Source organism: Hypanus sabinus, chromosome 9, assembly GCF_030144855.1.
Source record: "Hypanus sabinus isolate sHypSab1 chromosome 9, sHypSab1.hap1, whole genome shotgun sequence".
NCBI lineage: Eukaryota > Metazoa > Chordata > Chondrichthyes > Myliobatiformes > Dasyatidae > Hypanus > Hypanus sabinus.
The window spans coordinates 43,102,043-43,126,989 of NC_082714.1; the positions used below are offsets into that span (position 1 = coordinate 43,102,043).

Sequence of the window (24,947 nt, forward strand, 5' to 3'; positions counted from 1 at the left end):
AGCTGAGTACTAAATCCCAAATCCATGAGTATTTTTGTGAATGAGTTGTCATTGGTGATTCATCTTCCTCACATGATCTTACAGTAAGAAAAACATCAATTGGGCAAATTGCCATTTCTTCTCTACCTTGTTTAAGGCAGCTTTTTGTTCTTGTTCTCATTGTTTGCTAATAGTTTTCTTTCCTGCTGGTGTATCTGTTGGGGACTAACAGCTAGAAATAATAATACCTGAGCTGGGTATATCTTGACACAACAACAACTGGAGGAATTAGTTAAGTGTGGCTAGGAGGGGAGGGGAGAAAGCATTTCAGTAGTGCTTACACCAGCATTAGGGAGACAGGGAAATGAGCTTCACCTGAAGTGGGCTGAGAACCACGATTGAGCTTTAAATTAAATGATGCAGTGTAGCTGTAGATGGGGAGCAATGGCTGGAGCTTCTGGAGACAATTTGGAAGGTGCAGGAAAGATGCATTCTAAAGATGAAGTATTCTTTGATTTGTGAGAATAGTTCTTTCCTTTTGCTTGTTTTTTCTTTCCACTCTTTTCTATAAGTGTATACCCCAGATAAATACTTTGTGGAGATTTGTGATATATATGATTATATGATATATATGTACAATGTCTGAAATACATCTTATGAAAATGTTTGTTTGATGAACTTCAATAAAAAAAATTACAAAAAAAAAGATGAAGTATTCTGAAGGGAAGATGAGGAAAACGTGGCTGACAAGGGAAGTCAAAGACGGTATAAAAGCAAAAGAGATGGCATATAATATAGCAAAAATTAGTTGGAAACTTTAAAAACCAACAAAAGGCAACTAAACAAAACCATAAGGACTTAAAAGATGAAATGTGAAGGTAATCTGGCCAATGATATAAGAGGAGACCAAAAGTTTTTTTCAGTTATATAAAGAGTAAGAGAGAGATGAGCAGATAATGAACTGCTGGGAAATGAAACTGCAGAGGTAGTAACATGGAGCAAAGCAATGGCAGATGAACTGAATAAGTATTTGGTGTCAGTCTTCATTGTAGAAGGTAATAGTGGAATGCCAGAAACTCAAGAGTGTCAGCAGAAATGAGTGTCATTGCTATTACGAATTGCTATTGGGAAGATGAAGTGTCCGGAGGTAGATAAGTTAGTTAGACCAGACCAGATGGACTACATCCCAGGGTTCTGAAAGAGGTAGCTGAAGAGATTGTGGAGGCACTGGTAATGATCTTTCAAGTATCACTGTATTCTGGAATGTTTCCGGAGGACTGGAAAATTGCAAATATTACTCCACTCTTTCAGAAGTGAGGGAGACAGAAGAAAGGAAATTATAGGCTGACTTCAGTGGTTGGAAACATATTGGAGTCTATTATTAAGGACAAGGTTTCGGGGTACTTGGAAACACATGTTTTTCTTAAGGGGAAATCTTGCCTAACAAATCTGTTGGAATTCTTTGAGCAAATAACAGGATAGACAAAGGAAAGTCAGTGTATGGGATTTTCAGAAGGCTTTTGACAAAGTACTGCACATGAGGCTGCTTAACAAGATGAGAACCCATGGTATTATAGGAAAGATACTAGCATGGATAGAAGATTGGCTGACTGGTAGGAGGCAAAGAATGGGAATAAACATTCTGGTTGACTGCTAGTGGTATACCACAGGGGTTGGTGTTGGGACTGCTTCTTTTCATGTTATATCACAGTGATTTGGATTTTGGAATTGATGGCTTTATGGCCAAGTTTGCTAACAGTTTCGAGGTAGGTGGAAGGGCCCATGGTTTTAAGGAAGTGGTGTGCCTACAGAAGGACATAGACAGATTGTGAGAATGGGCAAAGAAGTGACAGATGGAATATAGTGTAGGGAAGTGCGTGGTTAGGTACTTTGGCAGAAGAAATAAAGGTGTGGAATATTTTCCAACAGGGGAGAAAATTCAAAAATCTGAGGTGCAAAGGGACTTGGGAGTCCTTGTGCAGCATTCCCTAAAGTTAATGCAGGTTGAGTTGGTGGTAAAGAAGGCAAATGCAATGTTAGCATCCATTTCAAGAGGACTGGAATATGAAAGCAAGGATGCAATGCTTTATAAAGCATTGGTGGGACCACACATGGAGTATTGTATGCAGTTTTGGGCCCTTTATCTAAGAGTAGATGTGTTGGCAATGGAGAAGGTCCAGAGGAGGTTCGCAAGGATGATCCCAAGAGGGAAATTGTTAACATATGTCTGATGGCTGTGGGCCTGTACTCACCGGAGTTTAGAAGAATGGTGGGGGGATCTCATTGAAACATTGAATATTAAACGGCATATATACAGTAGGATGTGGAGAGGATGTTTCTAAGAGTGGGTGAGTCTAGGGCCTGAGGGCACAGCCTCAGAATAGAGGGACGTCCATTTGGAATAGATGAGGAAAAGTTTCTTTAGCCAGAGAGAACTGAATCTGTGGAATTCATTGCCATAGACAGCTGTGGAGGCCAAGTCATTGGGTATATTTAAGGCAGAGGTTGATAGATTCTTGATTAATCAGGGCCTCAAAGGTTACAGAGAGAAGGCAGGAAATTGGGGTTGGGAGCAATACAATGGAATGGCAGAGCAGGCTCGATGGGCCAGAAGGCATAATTGTGCTCTTTTGTGTTATGGTCAAAAATATATCAATTAAGGACAAATGGCAAAAGTTCAAAAGTAGAAGCATTTTAGCAGAATGCAAAAGTAATCTCATAGTTAAGGATCCTTGTGTAAAGTGTGATTAGGTTAGAATAAAATAGAATTGTATATTCATTTCAGGTAAATAATAAGGCTAAAACTGGTCTCAGACCTGAATGAAGACAATTACTTGGCACAAAAGATAAGTTTGTTAAAGCAGATTGGGAGTTTACTTAAGAGGTATGACAGTTGATTAGTAGAAATATGCAACGAAGTATTAATCCCAACGGAGACCTGTGCCGCTGACTACTAATATTATAAATGAAGAGGGAATCTATTTGCATTAGAACGTATCAGGGCCTTCCTTGAATGAAAGGAAGGATTATAATGTTGCAAAGAAAAGATGACTCAAGAATTGATAAAAGGAAAAAAAATGGCACATGAAAGTAAGCTAGCAAAGAATACCAAAATGGGTTGTAGGAACTTGTATAAAAAGAAAGTAACAATCCTTTTAGAAGCTGTAAAGTAATATTTTCCGAGGTAACAAGATTTAAGCAGTGATCTAAAGCATTTAGATCTTAGCTATGACACAATATATAATGCTGTCATCTTTTAAGGTAGACATGTGATTGCAGGTCACATTCCTGACAATGTGGGCTGATACACTCATGCAATACCAAGGGAGTACGTTAGTGCTGGGAATGAGATATCAGATGAGATATTAAATTGAAATCCTGTCATCACTGAGATGTATGCAAGAGGTTGTGTTGAACTGGTATTAGTTTGGATAATTGGGCATTACAGTGGTACAGCAGTTAGCGTGACACGATTACTGCTCAGGCGTCAGAGTTTGGAGTTTAGTCTCAGTGTCCTCTGTAAAGAGTCTCTGTGCCTGTTCTGTGTTGTATCTCTAGGGAAAAGATATTAATCCCTCACCTGTAACTCTCATGATCACGTTTTTGTACGGAAATGTGCTTACAAATCATTTGCCATATTTCCTGTGCTTTGAAACAGTTTGAGAATTTAATTTCCTGTAAATCACAGTGCTTCACCCTGAGTTCATTAAAGGTTCTTTGTAAATGTGTCTTGGTGAAAATCTGCATGTAATCCATTAAAATTGTCCAAAAAAGTCATGCCCAATTGTAGCATGTTGTCTTAAAAAGAGTGAATTTTGAAGCATTTTAAAATCCACTAGTTTACATCTGAGGTTATATTAGTGTTTGCTGGATTTTTTTTACAGTTCCACAATGAAATGCTGTCTTTAATCTGACTTTAATCTTATGTATAAGATTTTACAAATTAACATGCCTCCCCCCCCCCACCGCCCAAACTTCAAAGTCATACTGACTGGCAGTCTCTCAGCTGTGATCTGATGCTGTATTCCATCTGGAGTTCAATAGTACAGTATGAACTTAGTGAATTCCCCTGAATTTAAACTGGGGGCGCTGCCTATTGAATCTGTGCTGGATTAGATAATTGATTTGAGATGAGTTGCCAAAGGGCATAAAGGTGAGCATGAGGTGAATTATATTTTAATTGTTCTGATGATTTTTAAGTTTTTTTTGTGATTTTTTAAAATGTTTGTTTTAATTGTATATAGATTTCTATCTTGAATGGTTCTGCATTTCAAGGATACTACCATTTAAAGTTTTAAAAAGAACTTTAGAAATTAGCCTGTGTTTATGACAAAGCTAGGAATTTGCATCTTGTAAATCTGCAGCAGTGCAGTGTCAGAATGGTGAACAATGTTTCTTATGGCTCTGAGTGCCAGATTCAATCCTGATTTTGGATGCTGGAGTCTGTATATTCTCCCCATGACTTTATGGGTTTCTGTCAGATTGCACATCTGTGCAGTCAGCATCTTCTCATGTGCTGATGAATTAATCTGTGACTGCAAATAGTCCCCTGGTACAAGTGGTAGAAAGAATCAGAGGGGAGTTGTTGGGCATGTGAGAGCGTAAGTTGTAGGGATAAAAGAAAATCCGGAGATGATGAATGAGTTTTATTGGATTTTCTCTGCTGGGAGCTGACTAGCTTGTACCTAGTGAGTCATAAAGTCTCTTCATCTACTGTGTCATGATAAGTAATTAATGTCTGCTAAATCTGTTCGCTAAATCATAGAACACTTTGTTTTTGTTTTTATTTTTAGACACAGTGTTAGCTCTGGATGTTTTTGAACATGCTGCCACATTTGCCAGTTGTTCAAAGGTATGATCTATTTTCTTAAAAGATAGAATTGTAAGGATTTAACAGGTTATTAATCAGTATAATAAACGCCTCTAAATTTTTTCCGCCATGTTTCAGGACAGAACGATTCGAGTCTGGCGAATGAATGAAAAGACTGGCAAAGTGAAATGTGTTGCGCAAGGGTTAGGACACGCCAACTCTGTTGGTATCATTTCCTGTTCTCGGTAAGAATTTTGTCAAAAGCTGTCAATTATTTTTCATTAGTTTCAAAGTTACTTTTGCTGTAACTAGCCTTTGTTTGGAACTGAGATAAAGAAATCAATACTAAATTAGTTTCATCTTAAAATTATTATCCGCATCCCTCTAGACCTGTGTCTGCCCTAATTTAGCAATCTCATCAAACTCCAACTCACTGGATGATTTCTGCAATTCTAGACTCTTACACACTGAGACATCGAGCAGTATAGCATGAAATCAGGTCCTTTGGCCCAACGAGTCCATGCCAACCATGGTATCTCCAATTTCCTGTATTTGGTCCAAATTCTAATCCCCGTCCCTGCACATACCTGTCCAAGTGCTTTCTATATGATAGTATTGCACCACTTCCTCTGGGAACACGTTCCGAATACTCACCAGTCTCTGCGTGACAAAATTGCCTTCAGATTCTTTTAAAATCTTTTCCCTCTCAGCCTAACCCTACGCTGTCTAGTTTAGGACTCCCTTACCATGGGAGTAGACCATCCGCCTATCCATGCCTATCATAATTTTAAACATTTCTGTAAGGTTGCCCTCATTCACCTGAACTTCTCCCTGTAACTCAGGCCCTCAAGTCCTGGCAACGTCCTCATAAAACCTTTTGGCATTATTTTCCAGTTTACCATGTCTTTCATAGAGCAGGATGACAAAAACTGTACAGGAACTTCCAGTGCGACCTCACCTCTGCAATATAATATCGAAGCTCTATATCTACTGCCGTGACTGAAGGCCAGTGTGCTAAGCCCTTTTTTTCACTGCTGTATTTACATCCGAGTTTAGTTTCACTTGGTGGCTCTAAAGCTCCCTCCTTAAATCTTGTGAACAATTGCCACCTCCATACCCCTGTTAAAATGCTTCCTAAAACTTAGAGCTTTCTTATTTGACACCTGTTCTAATGGCTCATTTTGTGCTTAGAAGTTTTATTTGACAAAATGCTGTGTAGTTATTTAAGAAGTTTTTACAGGTTTCCCCCACTATCTGAAGGTAAAGGGTTCCTATGAAATGGTTCATAAGCCAAAATGTCATAAATCGAAGAAGCAATTACCATTAATTTATATGGGAAAAATTTTTGAGCATTCCCAGATCCAAAAAAATAACCTACCAAATCAAACCAAATAACATATAAAACCTAAAATAACACTAACATTATAGTAAAAGCAGGAATGATCAAAATCGGGAGTACAGCGAGCTGAAATCGATTTGGAGAAAAAAAAAACGCACCTACATGCATGCACAAACAATTGCCTGCACAAGGCTTCACAGTCATTGTAGTCAATCTCAGGGTAAACACACATATAAAGCTGGTGTCTTTTTTTCGTAAAAGCAAAAATCCTCTTTGGCTAGCGAAAACAGGTAATAATGTATGTCTTTTGTAACAGTGAGCTGTCGTAAAGCGAACGTTCGAAAAACGGGCCACCTGTATTACATTAAACATTATTTAGATCTAAATATTTACAGCAATTGATATAGCAGTTGTGTACTGAATTAAGGCTCCCTCCTGCCAATAAGCTTTCACTGCCTTCCAAGTAGTGTGGCTATTGCTTTCAGACTTTATTTCCTGACGATGAAGCACACCTTTTTCTGTAGCACAATTTCCGTATTCCAGCTTGTCTTTAAGTGGAAACTTGCAGATGTATCGTGCCATCGTTGAAAGTGAGAAGATGATTGTTGATACCTCTAGCTGATAAAGTGCTTATCATCTGTCTACTGATTCAGAGATCTCTCTACATTACAACCTGATTGAATGTGTGTACTATATCTTAATTACAGATTGAAGGAAAACTTCATAGTTAGTGGTAGCCAGGATTGCACCTTGAAGCTGTGGAACCTTACAAAGTGCCAAGCCTCTAGGAAAGATGATAAATCTGCAGAGCTTGAAGTTCTTCGTGCTAGTTTGACAGAGAAGGCCCATGACAAAGTAAGAGATTGCATATTCTTGTCTTTTGATTAATGCTAGAACAACAGTGAACAATTGCACCAAACGACTGTGTTTAAGAGGAAAACAAGGAAATGTGGTGGATGGGACTGGTGATTCTGGGTTATCTATAGTAATTTACACAACGCACTAAATTCTCAATTGGTTCTATGTTTATTTTGGATAGGCAAGACCAATGGTCATTTTTTCTTCCTGCAACCATATAGTACTATCAAGTCTCCCAGAATGCTTCTGTGTTCTCTGACTGTTGTTTGAAAATAACCTTCATAGACTTGGGAACGACGTAACTAACTTCACTATCCGAGCAGTCTCACCCCGTCTGTTGCTAATGATGTCAGACTGCTTATTTACTCTCTTTAAAGAGACTGCTCTCTTTACTTGGCTAGGCAACAGTTTCCTCCCCACTAAATGTTGGGAAGGTTGAAAAACAACAGGATTTGGGTTCTGCATATCCACACCACTGATTCCATCCATCTCCTGGCAAATTGACTCAATTTGCCTGCTCTGGTTCGGAGTTAAATCTTGGAGCCAATATCCGTTTCATTGCAAGCAGTTAACCTCCGTGTCCATTACATCCCTTTGACCTTTGACGATACTTTTGCTGCTAAAACTCCTATTTTGAAGGGCAGTGCACCTATTAAAGATCACTAAATTGAAGTAAGTATCATGGAGTTGTAAGGTAGAGAAGTAATGCATGTTGAAACCCTGGAAAGAGGTGGTTGTGATGAGGGATTAAGAAAAGATAAATGGGAGAGACAACTTCAGCTCTAAAGAACAGGTTAAATTCTGACCTCTAGAATTTGTTCATTTAGTGACTGCTTGGGTACATCTGGATTCTACAATTTTCTCTAATATCGCAAAGATGTGCCCAATAGGTTAATTGGGCACTGTAAATTGCCCCTTGTGTGTGGGTGAGTGGTAGAATCTGGGAAGAGTTGATAAGACTGTGGGGAAAATTTTTACAAATATTTGTGTGACTGGTTGAAGTGTTGCTTCTGTGCTATATGAGTCTAACTACCCTTCCATTTGTTTCTTCAGTGTCAGCTGCTTCACCTCCCAGTTGGCCAATTCCACCCTTCTGTTTCCTTTAGCTTGGTATTAGATTTGTAGTTCATGTTATATAAGCAAGTAATGCAGAATATATCATGGCCATCTTCATTGCATTGGTTCTTAACCCCCTAGTGCCTCAAAGACTAAAGGTCTCATGGTAAACCTCCTCATGTGGTTACCACTTCCCTATCTTTGTAACCTCCTCCTACAGCGCTATCCCACAAGACTACTTCATTCCATAGACTTCCCGCCCACATTTTTCTGCGTCCCCACCATTTAATTTCTGCATTTTCACTCCTTTCTCCTCCCCTCCCCCCAACCCCACCAGGCTCTGGAATTCACGCCCTGAAGTTTTGCCTCTCCGTTTATCTTCTTTAATCCCTCCTCAAAAGGACTTCCCTCTAGGGTTTCAACGTGCATTATTTCTCTATCTCTCGCTTAGCTTAAACACTGATACTTTTTTTTTCCAACTTACAGTGATCTTTAGAGTACCATAGAAATGCATTTGTAATGATGAACCATATTGCATTGTGAACGAAAATTTTCATTAGTTATGACAAAAGATGATTTTTAAAAAATGTTTCCTCTTTGTTATTTTGTAGGATATAAACAGTGTGGACATTTCTCCAAATGACAAGTTGATAGCAACAGGCTCCCAGGATAGGACAGCAAAGCTCTGGTCATCTTCCAATTTCTCACTCCTGGGAGTATTTCGAGGCCACAAACGTGGGATTTGGTCTGTCCAGTTTTCTCCAATGGATCAAATCCTTGCTACCTCATCAGCAGATGGCACTGTCAAACTGTGGGGACTTAAGGACTTCAACTGTTTAAAGGTGCAAAGCTTAAATTGAAGAGAAGGAAGGCATATCTTTGTGTGTGGTGGTTAGGTTGAATAAAGGCCATCTGGCCTCCTTATTAGCAATGCTGGCAATGGTAATTAGGTATCATAGCACATCAGATTCCTTAACACCAGTTTAAATCCAGGGCAGGAATTGGAAGTTTTAGGATGGGTGGTCAAGAAAAATTTTGATCCATTTGAACTTGCTCATATTAGTTGCTTCATTTCAATTGGCTATTGTTTCATGGATTCCTCCATGAATTGATTCATCAAGAGGTGGGATGAAGAATTCAGTGTTAACAATTTTTGGGGCAGGCAGCTGAGCAGGAAACTGTATCATTAAAGTTCTAGAAGTAACATCTCCAACCTTTTCTTCCTTCTTCCTGATTAAATCTGAGATCTTTCACTAATATCCAATAGCCAGTATATTGTGCTTTTGATAAAATTACTTTTATCAATGCACAAGTCAAATGGTCTCCTCTCTCTCAGCGATAGGAGGTCCATTTTTCTCCCCTATCGGATTCCTCCTTCAGCCCTTTACTGTTTTCACATCTTTTCCTAGCTTCTCGCTTCACCCCCCCCATCCACCCACCTTCTCTCCCCCCACCCTCCCTATTTACTTGGCCTCTTTTCCCTCTTTCGCCTCCCGCCTCACCTTCTTATTCTGGCTTTGTTCCCCTACTTTCCAATCCCAATGACAGGTCTCAGCCTAAAGGGTTAACTGTTTATTTGTCTCCATAGCTGCTGCCAGGCCTGCTGGGTTCCTCATGCATTTTTCATGTGTTCCTCCGAATCCAACAGTGGGCCTTTTTTTATGCCTACTGTAGATCTCAAAATACTGCAAAAGTGAACAGGGGAACTTATTTCCTTCCTTCTGTTACCTTGCACATAGGTAACAAAACTGTTACATAGCAGTTTTTCACCAAAGCAAGAGATGTAACACCTGTCCCATTGCCTGCATTCTTCCTGTTCTGGGCCCAAAAAAGCTCCCTGGATAAATCAGTATCTTAGTGTAATATACTTGCTGCTCCTGAAATCTTCCCTTCAACCACGGGTTCCCAACCATGGACCCCCTCGGTTAATAATAGGGGCTCATGGGCATAAAGAAGGTTGGGAACACCTACACTAGAGGAAAATACTACAGTCACACAGATCTTGGCCACTTCATGGCATACCTTCATTCGGTCAACAAGCATGGCCTTGAGTTTCTGATGATTTGTCATGATTGATATCTCTACTCTTTAACAGTCTCTAGACCCCTTGTACCAACAAAAGGCATAAACTCAAGCTTACTCTTCATCTTCTGACTAAACACTTTATAATCTTGTAGATATTAGGTAGGTCTTCCATTGTGCAAGCTCACTGGTCAGCTGTAGAGAGGTCATGTTGCAACTCTACAAATCTCTAGAGAGACCACACAGAGTATTGTGTTCAGTTCTGGTATAGGAAGGATGTGGAAGCTATGGAGAGGGTGCAGAGGAGATTTACCAGGATGTTGCCTGGATTGGAAAACAAGTCTTATGAGGCAAGGTTAGCAGAGCTGGGACTTTTCTCTTTGGAGCACAGAAGGATGAGAGGGGACTTGATAGAGGTCTACACGATTATGAGAGGCATAGATAGGGTGGATAGCCAGTACCTGTTTCCCAGGGCATGAATAGCAAACACTAGAGGGCATATGTACAAAGTTAAGGGAAGGAAGTTTAGGGGAGACATCAGGGTTAAGTTTTTTTACACAAAGGATTGTGGGTGCCTGGAATGACTTTGCCAGGGATGGTGGTGGAGGCTAAAACATTAGGGGTATTTAAGAGCCTCTTGGACAGGCACATGGATGAAAGAAAAAGAGGTTTAAAGTGTAGTGTGGGTTTAGTACTTTTTGTTAAGGAATATATGAGTTGGCGCAACATCGAGGGCTGAAGGCCTGTACTGTGCTGTAGTATTCTAGCTGCACTGTTGACCACACTTGTTTCTTGCATCCTTGTCTCCATGAGATGGCAGGGGAAGGGGCTCCAGAGTAGCTCTCTGGATGGAGAGGTACAATCATCTAGAAGGGAAATAGTAATATCAAAAGGCACAACAAGAGAGTCCGTGTGTATGTCAAAGGAATTCAAAGCTATTCTAATTAAAGGGAAATCACTAGTAAAATAAACTCAAAGCGTTAATTAACATCGGGGTTTACCGTATTGTTGCTATCACTAAGATGGTTGAAGGACTGGCAACTGAATATTCCAGGCACAGAATATTCAGATGAGTCAGAAGGATGTTAAAAGGGGAGGAGGATATTGCACTACTTTATTATTGAGGGAGAGGATCTTAGAACAGGGATTCCCAGCCTGGCGTCCATGGACTCTTTGGTTAATGGTCAGGGTCCATGGCGTAAAACAGGTTAGGAACTCCTGTCCTATGAGGCTCCTCAAATTAGGCCATTTGGGTTTTGTCATTTTGGTAGGAGCGTATTACAGACCTCGCAATAGTAAACAAGAGAAGCAGGAACAGACACGTGGCAGATAACAGAGAAATACAATAAAAATAAAATAATTAACTGGGATATAATTCCCTAAGTATCAAGTGAGGTTGTCATGGTGTTAAAAACTGAATTTTTGAGGTGTGTCCGGGAGAACTTTTTTCTGCAATATGTAGATACATCAACAAAGGGGAGAGAAATAAATTAACAAACGAATGGAAATTCAGGGTCATAGTTGCAGACAGTATGCAGGAGTCCCACAGTGTAATCATCCAGTCTGCACTTGATTTCTCCATTTATAGTTGGCTCCAAGTGCAGTCCATTAGATTAGTAGACAGGCAGTTGAATTGCTGTTTCATTTGGAGGGACAGTCAAATTGGGATGAAGGAATGGCCACAAACCTGGCTAAGGTTAACAATTTACAGAATAGTTTTTTTTTTGCTGTCATGTAACAAATCCCCAGTTTACTGCATGGTATAGTTTCCATTTTATCCCGTTTCATATTAACTAAATGTTTATGTTCTCAGACATTTGAAGGCCATGATGCATCGGTACTGAAGATTATTTTTGTCAGTCATGGAACTCAGCTGCTAACAAGGTACAGTCTATAAAATAGATTGGCATTAATATTGTAATTGGGTCTCATCATTCCTTTTCAAAGTGCATTAAAAGTGGAAGAAAAGTTTAAAAAATAAAACTTTAGAGCCCCTCAAACCCTACCTCCACTTCATTTTCTTGCTTGTGCTAAATATTCTTTGATAACTTATCTAACAAAAATCCCTTTCAACCATAATTTCTAGTGACCAAGCATCCACTGAGTGGGGAACTAAATTCCCTTTTTTCTAGTGTGTTTTACACAGAATGTTCATGCTCTGGCCTAGTTTTAAAAAGAGGAGGTGGTCTTGTATCCACCCTGCGGAGTCCCTGATTAGGCTGTCGCTCAGTGCGTGGCACTATTACAGCTCGGGGCATCAGAGTTCAGTTCAAGCATCCTCAATAAGAAGTTTGTATGTCCTTTTCATGAGCGTGTGGGTTTACTCTGGGTGTTCTAGTTTCCTCCTACAGTCCAAAATCACTGGTTAGCACGTTAATTGGTCATTGTAAATTGTTTTGTGATTAGGCTAGGGTTAAATAGATGGATTGCTGGTCTGTGTGGCTTGTTGGGCTGGTAGGGGCAGTTCTGCACTGCGTCTCTAAATAAAATAAAATAAAACTCTAAACATGGGAACCCACAACAAAATTGTACAACCTGTTTGCATAAGTTAAACCTTTTAAGCTACAGTATCACAATGTTCAGGCACTTGAAGTAACATTGTGAAGCAACATTTGTTCCACACAAGGGCCAGGCATTTGTCATCTTCACCAAGGGCGGATTTAACCATCTCCCCTTAACATTTAGTGGCATATCTGAGGCTCCAACCCACAACCTTGTTGGTGTATGGTCACTGGAAGGACAGCAAATGGTGGCTCACTGCCATCATCTCAAGGGCATTTACAAAGGAAAATTGAATGCTTGTTCTTGACGTTCCTGGAAAGGAATTTGGGAAAATCCATGCTCAATTCACAAGATTTACAACTGAATTTTCAAACTATATATTATTTAAGCTGATATTTATTGTAGCACATAGACCTTCAAATCCTTTCACTCTTCCACAGCATATTTTTTTGAAAAATTAGTTTTAGTTTATCTTTTTCATATTAGAAGTAGATGCCTGTGCAGTTTTTCACATTGAACTCCATCTATTATAAATTTGTCCTTTTGTTAGCTCTATCTATAATCCCTTGTGACTTCTTGCACAGGAAAGCAATTGACTGTGATTCCTATTGATGTTGTATAGAAACTTGGATAGACTATTCTCCTGGTGAAAATGCAAAATGTGTCATCTTCAGGGTTAGTTTGATTTGCAAAAGTTCCATAGTTATATGCAGTCCCTGGTGTGCAATTAATTATATCTTAAAGATGAATTTGGAGAAGTCACTGCCATTCAGAACAAAAAAAAACATTAACAGCAGAAAGAGGCATCTTTTTTTTAATATTAGGTGGAAACTTCTGACGAATGTAAGATTCTCTTTGTTTCTTCTCCATCTCTGCCATCCAACTTCCTGCTTTACATTCTTCTCTTTGGATTCCCCGTTACTTATTTGTACTTCTTTCCACCCATCTCCCCAATTTTCTTCTTCATCTTAACCTATTTATTTTTTTTACCCAACCAACCTTCCTGCCTTGATTTTATGAACTCTGGAGGGGAGTTTATATATCTTTTAAACTGCAGTAATAAGAGGAGTAAATTTGTAGTGCAAGAGATGTATGCTGTAAAACCTGACCACATCAATTTTTAATCTCTGATCAAATAATTTAAAGAATTCTATTGTAAGTTGACAGTTTCTTAATCAATGGGTTTATTTTCTTTTTTTTCCCCCCACAGTGGGTCTGATGGTTTACTGAAGCTTTGGACCATTAAAACCAATGAGTGTGTAAAAACATTAGATGCCCACGAGAATAAAGTGTGGGGTTTGCACTGTAACAAGAAAGATGACTTGGTTGTCACTGGATCGGGAGATTCATGTATAATTATCTGGAAGGTACAATAAGTGAAATCACTAATGTGGTTCTGCTTTATTCTCTTTTTCAATTAACTGGACGTTGTGTTTTCAAGAGTTTTGTTGTTCAGATTTTTACATTCCATTTTCTGCTGTCACTCTTGGCCAGGGAGAGAGTTCTGTTTGGTAGCAATGCTTGCTTTCTAAGAATATGATGAGACAAACACTTCTGTTGCTTTGTTCAATAAAGGGATGAAACTTGCATCAAATATATTTCAGTGAATTATGTAGCAATTGTCTGGGCACTAGACTATTACCTTTGGGCCTTTGCTTGAATCCGCGAGAGATAGAATGAAGAAAAATCTCTTTTCATAGTTGTAAGTACTAGACTGTACGTGGGCTTGGAGAAACATCTTTCAAAGCAGGTTGATTCTGCAGTACCACTTCCAAAGTTGCTGAGTCAAAGCTTGATATTGTGGTTTGTCGAGCTGGAGTAGACAGGAATGATTAATGTTGTGCACTACTTTTCCCCAACCACTATCCTTCATCTTTACTCATCTTCTCCTTTATGCTGTGCAAGTGCCGTATGACTCCATGACTCAGTCGAAACCTCTTCAGGCATTTTTTGTTGACAAGCCTGTAACTGAAGGGCATTGTGGGAGACGGAAGATAAAGTTTCTGTAGCTTTTTGTATTTTGGCTGCTTTAAGTATATTGAAATGCTCCTTTTGTGTGTTTCAGGATGTTACAGAGATTGAGCTTGCAGAAGAGCAGGCCAAACAGGAAGAGCAAATTTTAAAGTATGTTGTTTAAGTAACTAAATAAACAAAAGTGGTGAAAATTCTGGGCAGCGTCAGTGGAGAGGGAAATGAAGTTAGCATTTCTGATGTAAATCTATCAACTTGAACCGACAAATTTTGTGGGAAAAAGACTTTTAATGATGCAGAGAAATGGGTTAGCGGAAGAAAGAAGTTTCTGGGAAGTAGTTTATTAATTGACAAAGGGGTCTACTGTTCAAGACAACAGGGTGTAATAATAAAAGCTTGGAAACAAAAAAAGGTTCAGAGAAAGTAAAACCGGGAGTTGCAATGATTCTAAACTCAGTGATTTGGTTTAAAAGGCTGTGCCTAACTGAAAGATGTTTTTCTTGTCCATTTCCCTTTTGTTAGTGCAGTGGGAGAGTAGAAATAAAACATGTAGTGTAGGTTTTATATAAAAGGGTGATTGGGCCAAAGGGCCTGACACAAGTGCTGTATAACTGTGACCTACTGTGCAATGCTGAAGATGCAGTTACGGAATGAAGGATTAAAATTAAGTAACCAGACTACTTACACAACATGTGAAGGTGCTCTACAAAAGTCATCTAATCTGCGGTTTAAAGTGCAGTGTAACAATGAAGGAGATCTAAATCTTGTCATCAAATATTACTGGATAAAAGTAAGATGTAATTCTGTAGCATTCATTATTATATAGGAGGTATCTTTTAAACTTGGATTAAAAATTGACACAAATTATGGTATTATTAAAATATCCCAAGTGCTATGTTTGTCAAAGTGATTTTTGCTCCAAAGTCTTATTAAACTTAACATCAATAAAGCATACTAACCAAGTCTGAAAAATATAGTTGAATTGGTCCATCAATTCTTTGGACTGAAATTATAGAATACAGCAAAGATGAAAGTGTTCACTTTTGGTGTTGGTGCTATTGTAAGTGATAACAGATATGAGATCCTTTAAATGATACTGCACTAATGTGTATTTTTTCTGTTCTCTTTATTCTTTTTACTAGAACACTAAGCTTGGGTGCTCTTCTTTGTGTTACAATAGTTCTTTGACTAATTAAAATTAATCTCTCTATTCCAGACAACAAGAATTATCTAATTTATTGCATGAACGAAAATACTTGAAAGCTTTAGGATTAGCCATCTCTTTGGACCAGCCCCAGACAGTACTGATTGTGATCAAAGGTAAATATGATGCTTTTTCCATCACAGATTTTTGCTTAATTGGTATGTATTTAAACAGAAGTTGAATGGTTGTAACTAATGTAATTTGTAATCCTCTTTCAATTGTCATACTCCAGACCTCACAGTTCAAAGACTTTCACTCTTTTGACCCCCATAAAATGCTTTGCAGTCTATGAATTATTTTTGAAGGAATATCACTGAGAGGGATGTTAGATAATTTGGAAGATGACTAGTCTTAGTAGTGTTTATTTGAAAAATGGCCAGGATGTCACATATTATGACCTAATTGGTGGAATTCATCGACTTTGAATTCTACTAATTAAGCCAAATCTAACACTTGTCAGAAGATTGTGAGTTATCTATAAGCATAGAAGTCTTCCATTGATACAAAATTAATAGTATTAAGTGAATAGTATACAACACCAAACTGAGGCCTCATCTGGTCATTTGGATGGACCTAAGTTTCTGTGGCATGAATGGAACTGGTTTATTATTGTCATGTGTACAGAGGTAATGAAAATCTTGTCTTGCGTATTGTTCATACAGATCAAATCGTTACACAATACATTGAGATAGAACAAGGTAGAATATTAATGATGCAAAATAAGCTATATCAATTACAGAGAAAGTGCAGTGCAGGTAGACAATAAGGTGCAAGATCATAATGAATTTGGATGTGAGGTGAAGAATCTCTCTTATGAATTATGTAACAGCTGAGTAGGAGCTGACCTTGAACATGGTAGTACATGCTTTCAGGCTTTTGTACCTTCTATCCGATGGAAGAGAGGAGGAGAGAGAATATCCAAAGTTGTTGGGTCTTTGATTGTGCTGGCTGCTTTACTGAGGCAGCAAGAAGTATAGAGAGGCCGTGAAGGGGAGGCTGGTTTCCATAACATGTTTAGCTATGTCAACAACTGTCTGCAATGTCTAAACACAAAATTCTGCAGATACTGTAAATCTTGGAAGTCAGATAAAATTCTGGAGGAATTCAGCAAATTAGTCAGCATCGATGAAGGGGAATAATCAGTTCACATTTTGAGGCATGACCCTTCGTAAGCACTAGAAAGAAAGCGGGTAGAAGCTCAAACAAGAAGGTGGGGCACAGGGAATCTGGCAAGTGATAGGTATGATTAGGGTGGGTGGGTAGGGAAGGGGTGATGAAGTAAGCTGGGAGAGGATAGGTGGAAGAAGTAAAGTGCTAAAGAAGAAGGAATCTAATAGGAGAGGACAATGCACCATGGAAGAAAGGGGAGGAGGAGGGGAACCAGAAGGTGGTCATATGCAGGTGGGAAGAGAAGGGTTGAGAGGGTAACCAGAATGGGAAAAGAGAAGTGGGGGGAAGGGAATCACCAGAAGTTCGAGAAATCATTGTTCATGCTGTCAGGTTGGAGGTTACCTAGATAAAATATGAAATGATGCTCCTCCAACCTGAATTTGGCTTCATTCTGCTGGTAGAAGAGGCCACGGACAGACATGTCTGTATGGGAATGGGAAGCTGAAGTGAAATGGTAGCCGCTGGGAGATCCTGCCTTTTGTGGCAGACAGAGGAAAGATGTTCAGCAAAGCACAGGCACCCAATTTGTGTCCAGCCTCACTGACGTAATGACCCCAGCAGACTTGTGGGCGATGAAGTGTCACGTTACCTGAAAGGACTCTAATTGAGTCTGTGGCTCTAATTGAAAAGTTCTGTCCTCAGCAAGCGACTTGCCCTTGTCCCCTGTGCCCTCACCTCGGAGATATGTGCCTGCCATGATGCCGAGTTCTTCTTCCACCACCTCTATCAACTGACTCCTTTGACAGGGACTCCCCACCAATGACCCCTTCTCCCATCTTCAACCCCCCCCCCCCTCCCCTCCTCTCTTGGACACCCTACTCTGCTTTTTTTGCCTGTTCTGGGTCTTTTCACCTCTAACTACTGATGAGACAACTGTCTCAACTTCACCCCTCTTCTCCCCATTCTAACCTCACCCCTACTGAACACACTGCCCTCCACTCTCTGTACCAATCCCAACCTCACCACCACCCTCCACCGTCTGACGGAAATTGTTCTCAACCTGAAAAATTTCTCTTTTGGCTCCTCTCACTTTCTCCAAACAATAGGTGTAGCATGGGCACTTGCATAGGCCCTACTTCAGTCTATCTATTTGTCAGCAATGTGAATCAGTCCAGTTTCCAAGCCTACACTGGTAATGCTCCATTATATCGACAACTGTATTACTGTTACTTTCTGCACCCATCCTGAGTTCATGATTTTGATCAACTTTGCCTCCATTTTCCACCCTTCCCAAGAATTTACTTGGTGCATCTCTGACCCTTCTCTCCCTGTCTCCATCTCTGATGGCAAACTATCCCTTGACATCTTTTACAAACCTACTTAATCTAACAATTATCTTGCCTATACCTTTACCAATCTGTCACACCATCCTCTATCTCTGCCACACCTGTTCTCAGATGTCCTCCTTTTTTCCCACCACCATCAAAGCTGCCCTTGCCTGCATCTTCTCCATTTCCCCATCCTCTGGCCACCATCATTCTCTGTATCTGTACAATTTCTTGCTGTCACAAGCAGAACATTAGCCGTGCCAAGCCATTGAGCATCCAGGATAGAATGCTTTCTGTGGTGCTTCAATAAAAGTTGGTAAGGGTCTATGGGGACATGCCACCTTTCTTTAGATTCCTGAGGAAGTGGAGGGGTTCTTGGCTGTGGCATCTGCGTGCTGGGAGCGGGACAGGCTATTGGTGACGTTCATTCCTAGAAACGTGAAGCTCTTAATTCTCTCAACCTCAACACCATTGACTAAGACAGGAGCATGTTGACTGTCCCCTTCCTGGAGGCAATGACCAGCTCTTGCTTTGTTGACCTTCAAGGGAAAGGTTGTTGTCATGACACTGTTACTAAGCTCCTTATCTCCTTCCAGCATTTCAACTCATCTTTATTTATGATGTGACCCTCTATGGCAGTATCATTTGTTAGAACCGAATCTGGCGATGCAGCCATGACTGTAAGGGGAGTATAGGAGGGTCTGAGGATGCAATAACCAGGCATTTTGCCTTGTCGTGCTGGCCACACTGTTCCCTTCAGCCAATATTATTAAATTCAAGTTTGTCATTCAACCATATACGTGTACACTGTCAAATAAAACAACATTTTTCCGGACCAAGGTGCACAACACAGTACATATAACACACAACACAATGTTAACACAAATAAATTAACAAATAATATATATTCCATAAGTTTGATATTTAGTATAAAGTGCATTTACAACGCAAGATTAGAAGTTAACAGTATAACTCCATTGGCACTTCATACGTAATGAGACCCAGACGGTGGCAGGGAGTTCATGGCCTGGGAGAAGAAGCTGATTCCCATCCTAACAGTCCTTGTCCTAATGCTACAGTACCTCCAACCTAATGGCAGGGAGGCAGAGAATGTGGGATGGATGGGAGGAATCTTTGACAATGTTAAGGGCCCTGCGTACACAGTGCTCCTAATAAGTGTCTTGGATGGGTGGAAGAGGGACCCTGATGATTCTCTCAGCAGTTCTCACAATCCTTTGTAAGGACTTCTGGTCAGATGCCTTGCAAATCCCATCCCAAACAGTACTGCGGCTGGACAGGACACTCCTGTGATCATTGGTTAGAAGGGGAGGGGGTGGAATTCTTGCATCCTAAATCTCCTCAGAATGTGGAGATGCCGCTGTGCTTGGTTAAAATAGATTTCCAAAATGAGTTGGGCTATTATTACTTTGCAGTTCTTGGGAGGAAGTTTGCACAGATTCTCTGAAACTTTTCTTTGCAGCAATACTCAATTATCACCTGAGTTTACTCTGTAAATGTTTTTGCCTCTTGCTGTCACGAAAATGCACATTTTTGTATCAACATACATATCTTCGGATCCTTTACATGAGGAAAGGTTATCATTGCATTATGTATGTTCAATAACTTCTACCAAATTGCACCTGTAGAAAGAACTTTCTGGTTAGTTCAAAATATCTCTGTCCAATATTTCCTTAGAAACACTCAGCCTAACTCAAGGAAGCTGCAAATCAGTGTATTTCCCAAAATGTTACCTTCCTTCAGCATGGTCTAGTAGTCATCCAGAGGTGTACGTAATGTTATTTTGAGAAGTGGCATGTACATCAACTCGTGCTGGAATGCCGTTCTGCAGGTTGCCAACCATTGGAGTGAAATGAACTTGTGCATGTATAATTACATTCCTTCCTCCGGGTTAAAATTTGACTACTAGTTGTGCTTTTTGTCATACCATGAATGTTATTGATGCCCTTACTTTTTAGGAGCTGTGATACAACCTCTAAATCTTTGCAAGTCCTAACTGAAAATACTCAGTCATTTTACAAGAGGAGTACACCAAATCACTGCTCAAGTTTGTACTTCAATTTTCAAATCTATTTGGTTAACTTGACTCAAAGCTGTCCCACCCTGTCCTGTTCCTTGTTTTTCTTAGTCCCCAAAAATATATCTGTCTCATCCCTTGACAGGGCATGCCACAGGGTAGAGAATTACAAAGGCATGTAATGCTCTAATATTCTCAGCATCTGCTGATTTTCTCTCGTGTTTGTAACACTCTGTTCTTTTTGGTTTCAAATGGTTAACTGTTTTATCTTGAGAACAAACATTTAGTGCTGGATTCTTGGGCTTCTCTGCAACTAGCATATCAACAATTTTGTTTTAATAAGGTCATGTTCCAAAACCAGCAAGGATAGCCCTCACATTCCAAGAGTAGGTCCAGTCCCCTCCACCGCCTATAGCAGAAGCCCTGGAAACTGAGAAGCAACGTTAACAGCTGTGCCTACCAGACTACAGAGGTACACTAAGGACACAGAGGCCAAGTGAATAAATCCAAAGAACCAGGAAAGTCATTAGCACAGTTCCAGAGTGACAGCATGTCAGTATCTGCACCAACCAAAACAGCAACTGAGGAGTACTGGAAGAGTATATGGGAGAAAGAAACATAACATAACAGCCGTGCCCAATGGCTGAAAAACCTACAAGCGAGTCTCTGAAATATCCCAGAGGAAGAATCAGTCATCATCTCAGCAGTAGGTGGGTAGCAAGTATGAAAAGCTGAACATCACTAGGGCCTGACATGATCGATGCCTTTTGGCTCAAGAAACTAACAGCACTGCATACACATCTGGCAGCTCAAATGAACCAGCTGCTAGAAGCAGGCTCCCACACCCCCACCCCGACCGACAGTACTCATAATGAAGGATCCTCACAAAGGAACATTGAACCGACAAACTACCGGCCTATAGCCTGCCTGTCAACACTGGAAGCTCCTGTCAGGCGTTGTAGACACAGTGCTGAAGGAACGTGTGTAAGTTCCTGAGCCCTGCTCAGAGAGGGATTGGTAATGGAACCAGAGGCTCCATGCACCATCTACTAGTAGACAGAGCAGTCATTTGAGACTCCATGATCAGGCAAACTGACCTGAATGGATCGGCTATCAGAAAGTATACGATTCAGTGCCCTATGCATGGATCCTGGAGTGCCTGTGTCTGTACAACGTCAACAAGTCACTAAGGTGCTTCATTAAGAACTCATTGGGGCATTGGAGGGCAATGCTAGACGATAATTCAAAGCCAAAAGCACAATTGATCATCAGATATGGAATATACAAGGCGATGCACTATCCCCACTACTATATTGCATAGGCTTGAACCCTCCCCCCCCCCCCCCCCCCAGACAGATCTTCTCAAGGAGTGGACATGGGTCCAGGTTCAAGAGTGGACTGATCATCAGCCGCCTCCTGTAGATGGATGACATCAAGCTGTATACCAGAAGTGAGAGAGACACTGACTCACTCATCCACCTGACAAGGGTGTACAGCAGAGACATCGGCATATCACTTGGACTTGGATGGTAGTGAAGAGAGGCAAACTCATCAAGACTGAAGGAGTCGAGTTACCCTAAAGGCCACATCCCAAATGTATAGGACGGCTACAAATACCTGGGGACCCTGCAGGCACATGGAAGCCACACTGAGGACACGAGGAAGGCTGCAACATCCAAGTACCTTGAAAGAGTGAGACAAGTACTGAAAAGCCAGCTAAAAAGGAAGAACAAGATCAGGGCCATCAGATGCCCAGCCTTAATAGTGTGCTGGCCAAGGTGTGAGCTGAAAGCCGCTGATATCAAGACCCGGAAACTACTAACAGTACATGGAAGATTCCATCCAAAGTCCAACGTTGAATGACTGTAAACCTGCTGGAATAAAGGAGGATGGGGATTTGGAAGTGTCAAGGCCACAGTCCTGAAAGAAATGTGAAACATCTATGAGTAAGTCTGGAAGATGACCCCTGAGGATGACCCAGTAGGAGAATACCTCAGACAGCAGGTAGGGTGTATGGAAATGGAAGTGGGTGAAGCAGAGCCAGAGGACCAGAGGCCAGGGCAGGACAAGCCACCGCACGGGATGTACCATCACTGGATATCAGAGGTGGCTGACGTAAGAAAGACTTACCCAAAGGTTGGAAATTCCAGGGCTGAGGGAAGGTAGAGGCGCTGCTCGTGGCTGCACAAGAACACGCGCTGAGTTGAAGAGCAATAGAAGTAGGAGTCTTATCACACTAGACAAGACCCAGGATGCAAACTGTGTAAGGAATCTGCTGAAACCATCCAGCACCTAGTGGCAGGGTGCAAGATGCAGCTAGAAACAGCAGACACTGAACGGCACAACCAAGTTGCAGGAAATTTGTTCAGGAACATCTGTGCTGAGTATGGATTGGACATCCCCAAGTCCAAATGGGAAACACCCGAGAAGGTAGTGGAGAATGACAGAGTTAAGATCCTGAGGGATTTTCAAATACAGACTGATAAGCAGGTAGTGGTCAACCATAAGCAAGTACTGGCCAGACATAGTCACACTGGACAAGGAACAGAAGAAAGCAGTAGCAATTGATGTGGCAATCCTGAATGACCAGAACATCAGGAAGAAAGAATATGAGAAGCTGGAGAAATGCCAGGGCTTAAAAGAGCAGATCGAAAGGATGTGGAAGGTTAAAGCCAGAGTAATCCCATTTGTGATGGGAACGCCTGGGGCTGTGACACCTGGACTATACGTATATAAAAGATAGCCAAAAAAAGGTGAAGTAGTGTATATGGGTTTATTAGCCATTCAGAAATCTGATGGTAGTGGGAAAGAAGCTGTTCCTAAAACATTTCTAAAATCTGTGTACAGTATTCCCTGTACAGTCAACTCAAAGCTCTATGTAATAATAGCACAGCCTTTTGCTCATATTCCAACACAAAGTCCAGGTATGACCTATGGCAGGTCATTGTGAGAGTGAAAAGGCAATCCGTATGAAATTAGAGACGTGACAGCTGAGACAGGCTTTGAATGGCAACACATCCTATAAGGCGAATCCTAACAGCATAGACAACAGTGCTGCTGGACTCTCTTCTGAGCTAACACCTTTATGTACACTTTGAAAGGGGGAATAACACTACACCTATGTGAATACTCACAGCATCTGGTGACCCTATAGCTTTTGTTTCGGAGGCTGATGTCAGAACATTCTTCAAGGTAAACCCTTACTATCAGGCTCCAGCAGCATACTTGGCCACGTCCTGATAGCCAGTGCTGACCTACTGGCTTGAGTATTTCAGAACATCATCAACCTGTTGATAATTCTCAATTGCTTCAAAGAGGAATTATTAGACCAGTGCCCAGTGTTACGAATGTGGAGCAACTCTGAGGGGCCGAAGGGTGCAAAGTCGACCCCTCCTTTTTGAGAATCGCAAGATCGCTATTATTTCGGTTTTGAGACCCAGGAAATGAGAGAGATACACAGCATGTCAGTAAAGGGAGAGACACAGGATAACAGCAAAGGCAGTTGTTATAGACACTGCAGAATACACAAGGTTTGGAATGTCTCCTGACATAAGAGGAACGGAACCACTGATTACTGCTATTGTCTCTTGGAGAAGGAATTGTGTATTGAGTAATGCTCTATTCATTGAAACCCCTCAGGGGGCAACCAGAGTGGTCTGGTTGAGGGATTGCATCATCCCAACCTGATTGACATCCGAGACCCCGTGAGTAAGGATAAAAGGAGGGTCTGGGGAACAACCCCTTTAGACGCACCAGGAGAAATGCTAGAAATCCAGTGACAGCGTTTTATAGCAAAAGCCGGTGAGAGCTCGTGTGTGTCCTCCCTTGCCTGGGTGGTGGGCTCATCACGGAAGAACGGTTTAGCTAAAGGAGAGGTCATACTTGAACGGCCACAGCAACAAGACACCGACGGATCGAAATCATAAAGGAAGGTTGGCAAAAACAATAGCGGTAACTGTTCCCATTCTTCTATCTCTCTCTCTCTCTCTCTCCAACAATTGCAACACAGCGACAAACAAACAACGGCAGCCTGTGTGAACTGAAACGAACTGTATATTTCCATCGGACAATTCATTATCCCCTAGACAACGATAGAGCTTGTTTCTTATTGATTATTATTATACCCGCACTTTTAGGTTTAGTATTGACGACGTATATTATCTGTATATTTGCATTGATATTATTTTTGTGTATTTTTACTAATAAATACTGTTAAAAATAGTATCATCAGACTTCAACGGATGTCTCTATCTTTGCTGGTAAGTGACCCAGTTACGGGGTTCGTAACACCAGGAAGAGCAGGGTGGGCTGCCAGTTGACCACGAGCATTCACATCTACTGTAATGAAGTACTTTTAGAATTGGTTATGGCTAGAATTAACGGCTGCCAGGGGAAGGATCTGGACTTGCTGCAGTTTACCTACCACTGCAACAGATCTACAACAGATGCAGTCTCACTGGCTCTCCACTCTGTTTTAAACATCTAGACAACAGTAAAACATACATCAGACTGCTGTTTATCGATTACAGCTCAGCATTCAACAACGTTATCTTCTCATTGTTAATCGCAAGCTTCTAAATCTGCATCTCTAAACATCCCTCTGCAACTGAATCCTTTACTTCCTCATTATAAGACCGCGGTCAGTATGGATCCTCACTGATAATCCGCACAGACACACTCCAAGGATGTGTGCTCAACCCACTGCTCAGTGTTCTACCCTCTCTACACTCAAG

At 40.9% G+C, this 24,947-nt stretch overlaps 1 protein-coding gene across 1 annotated transcript in view; it reads left to right on the forward strand.

Moving 5' to 3' along the window:
• tbl3 (transducin beta like 3) overlaps nt 1-24,947 on the forward strand; it is a 74,670-nt gene that overhangs the window by 36,294 nt on the left and 13,429 nt on the right. The window contains exons 12-19 of the mRNA XM_059979567.1: nt 4,773-4,831; nt 4,928-5,034; nt 6,836-6,983; nt 8,654-8,884; nt 11,878-11,948; nt 13,777-13,933; nt 14,632-14,690; nt 15,754-15,857. Of these exons, the coding sequence (XP_059835550.1) occupies nt 4,773-4,831; nt 4,928-5,034; nt 6,836-6,983; nt 8,654-8,884; nt 11,878-11,948; nt 13,777-13,933; nt 14,632-14,690; nt 15,754-15,857 (936 nt within the window). The remainder of the gene's footprint in view (nt 1-4,772; nt 4,832-4,927; nt 5,035-6,835; nt 6,984-8,653; nt 8,885-11,877; nt 11,949-13,776; nt 13,934-14,631; nt 14,691-15,753; nt 15,858-24,947) is intronic.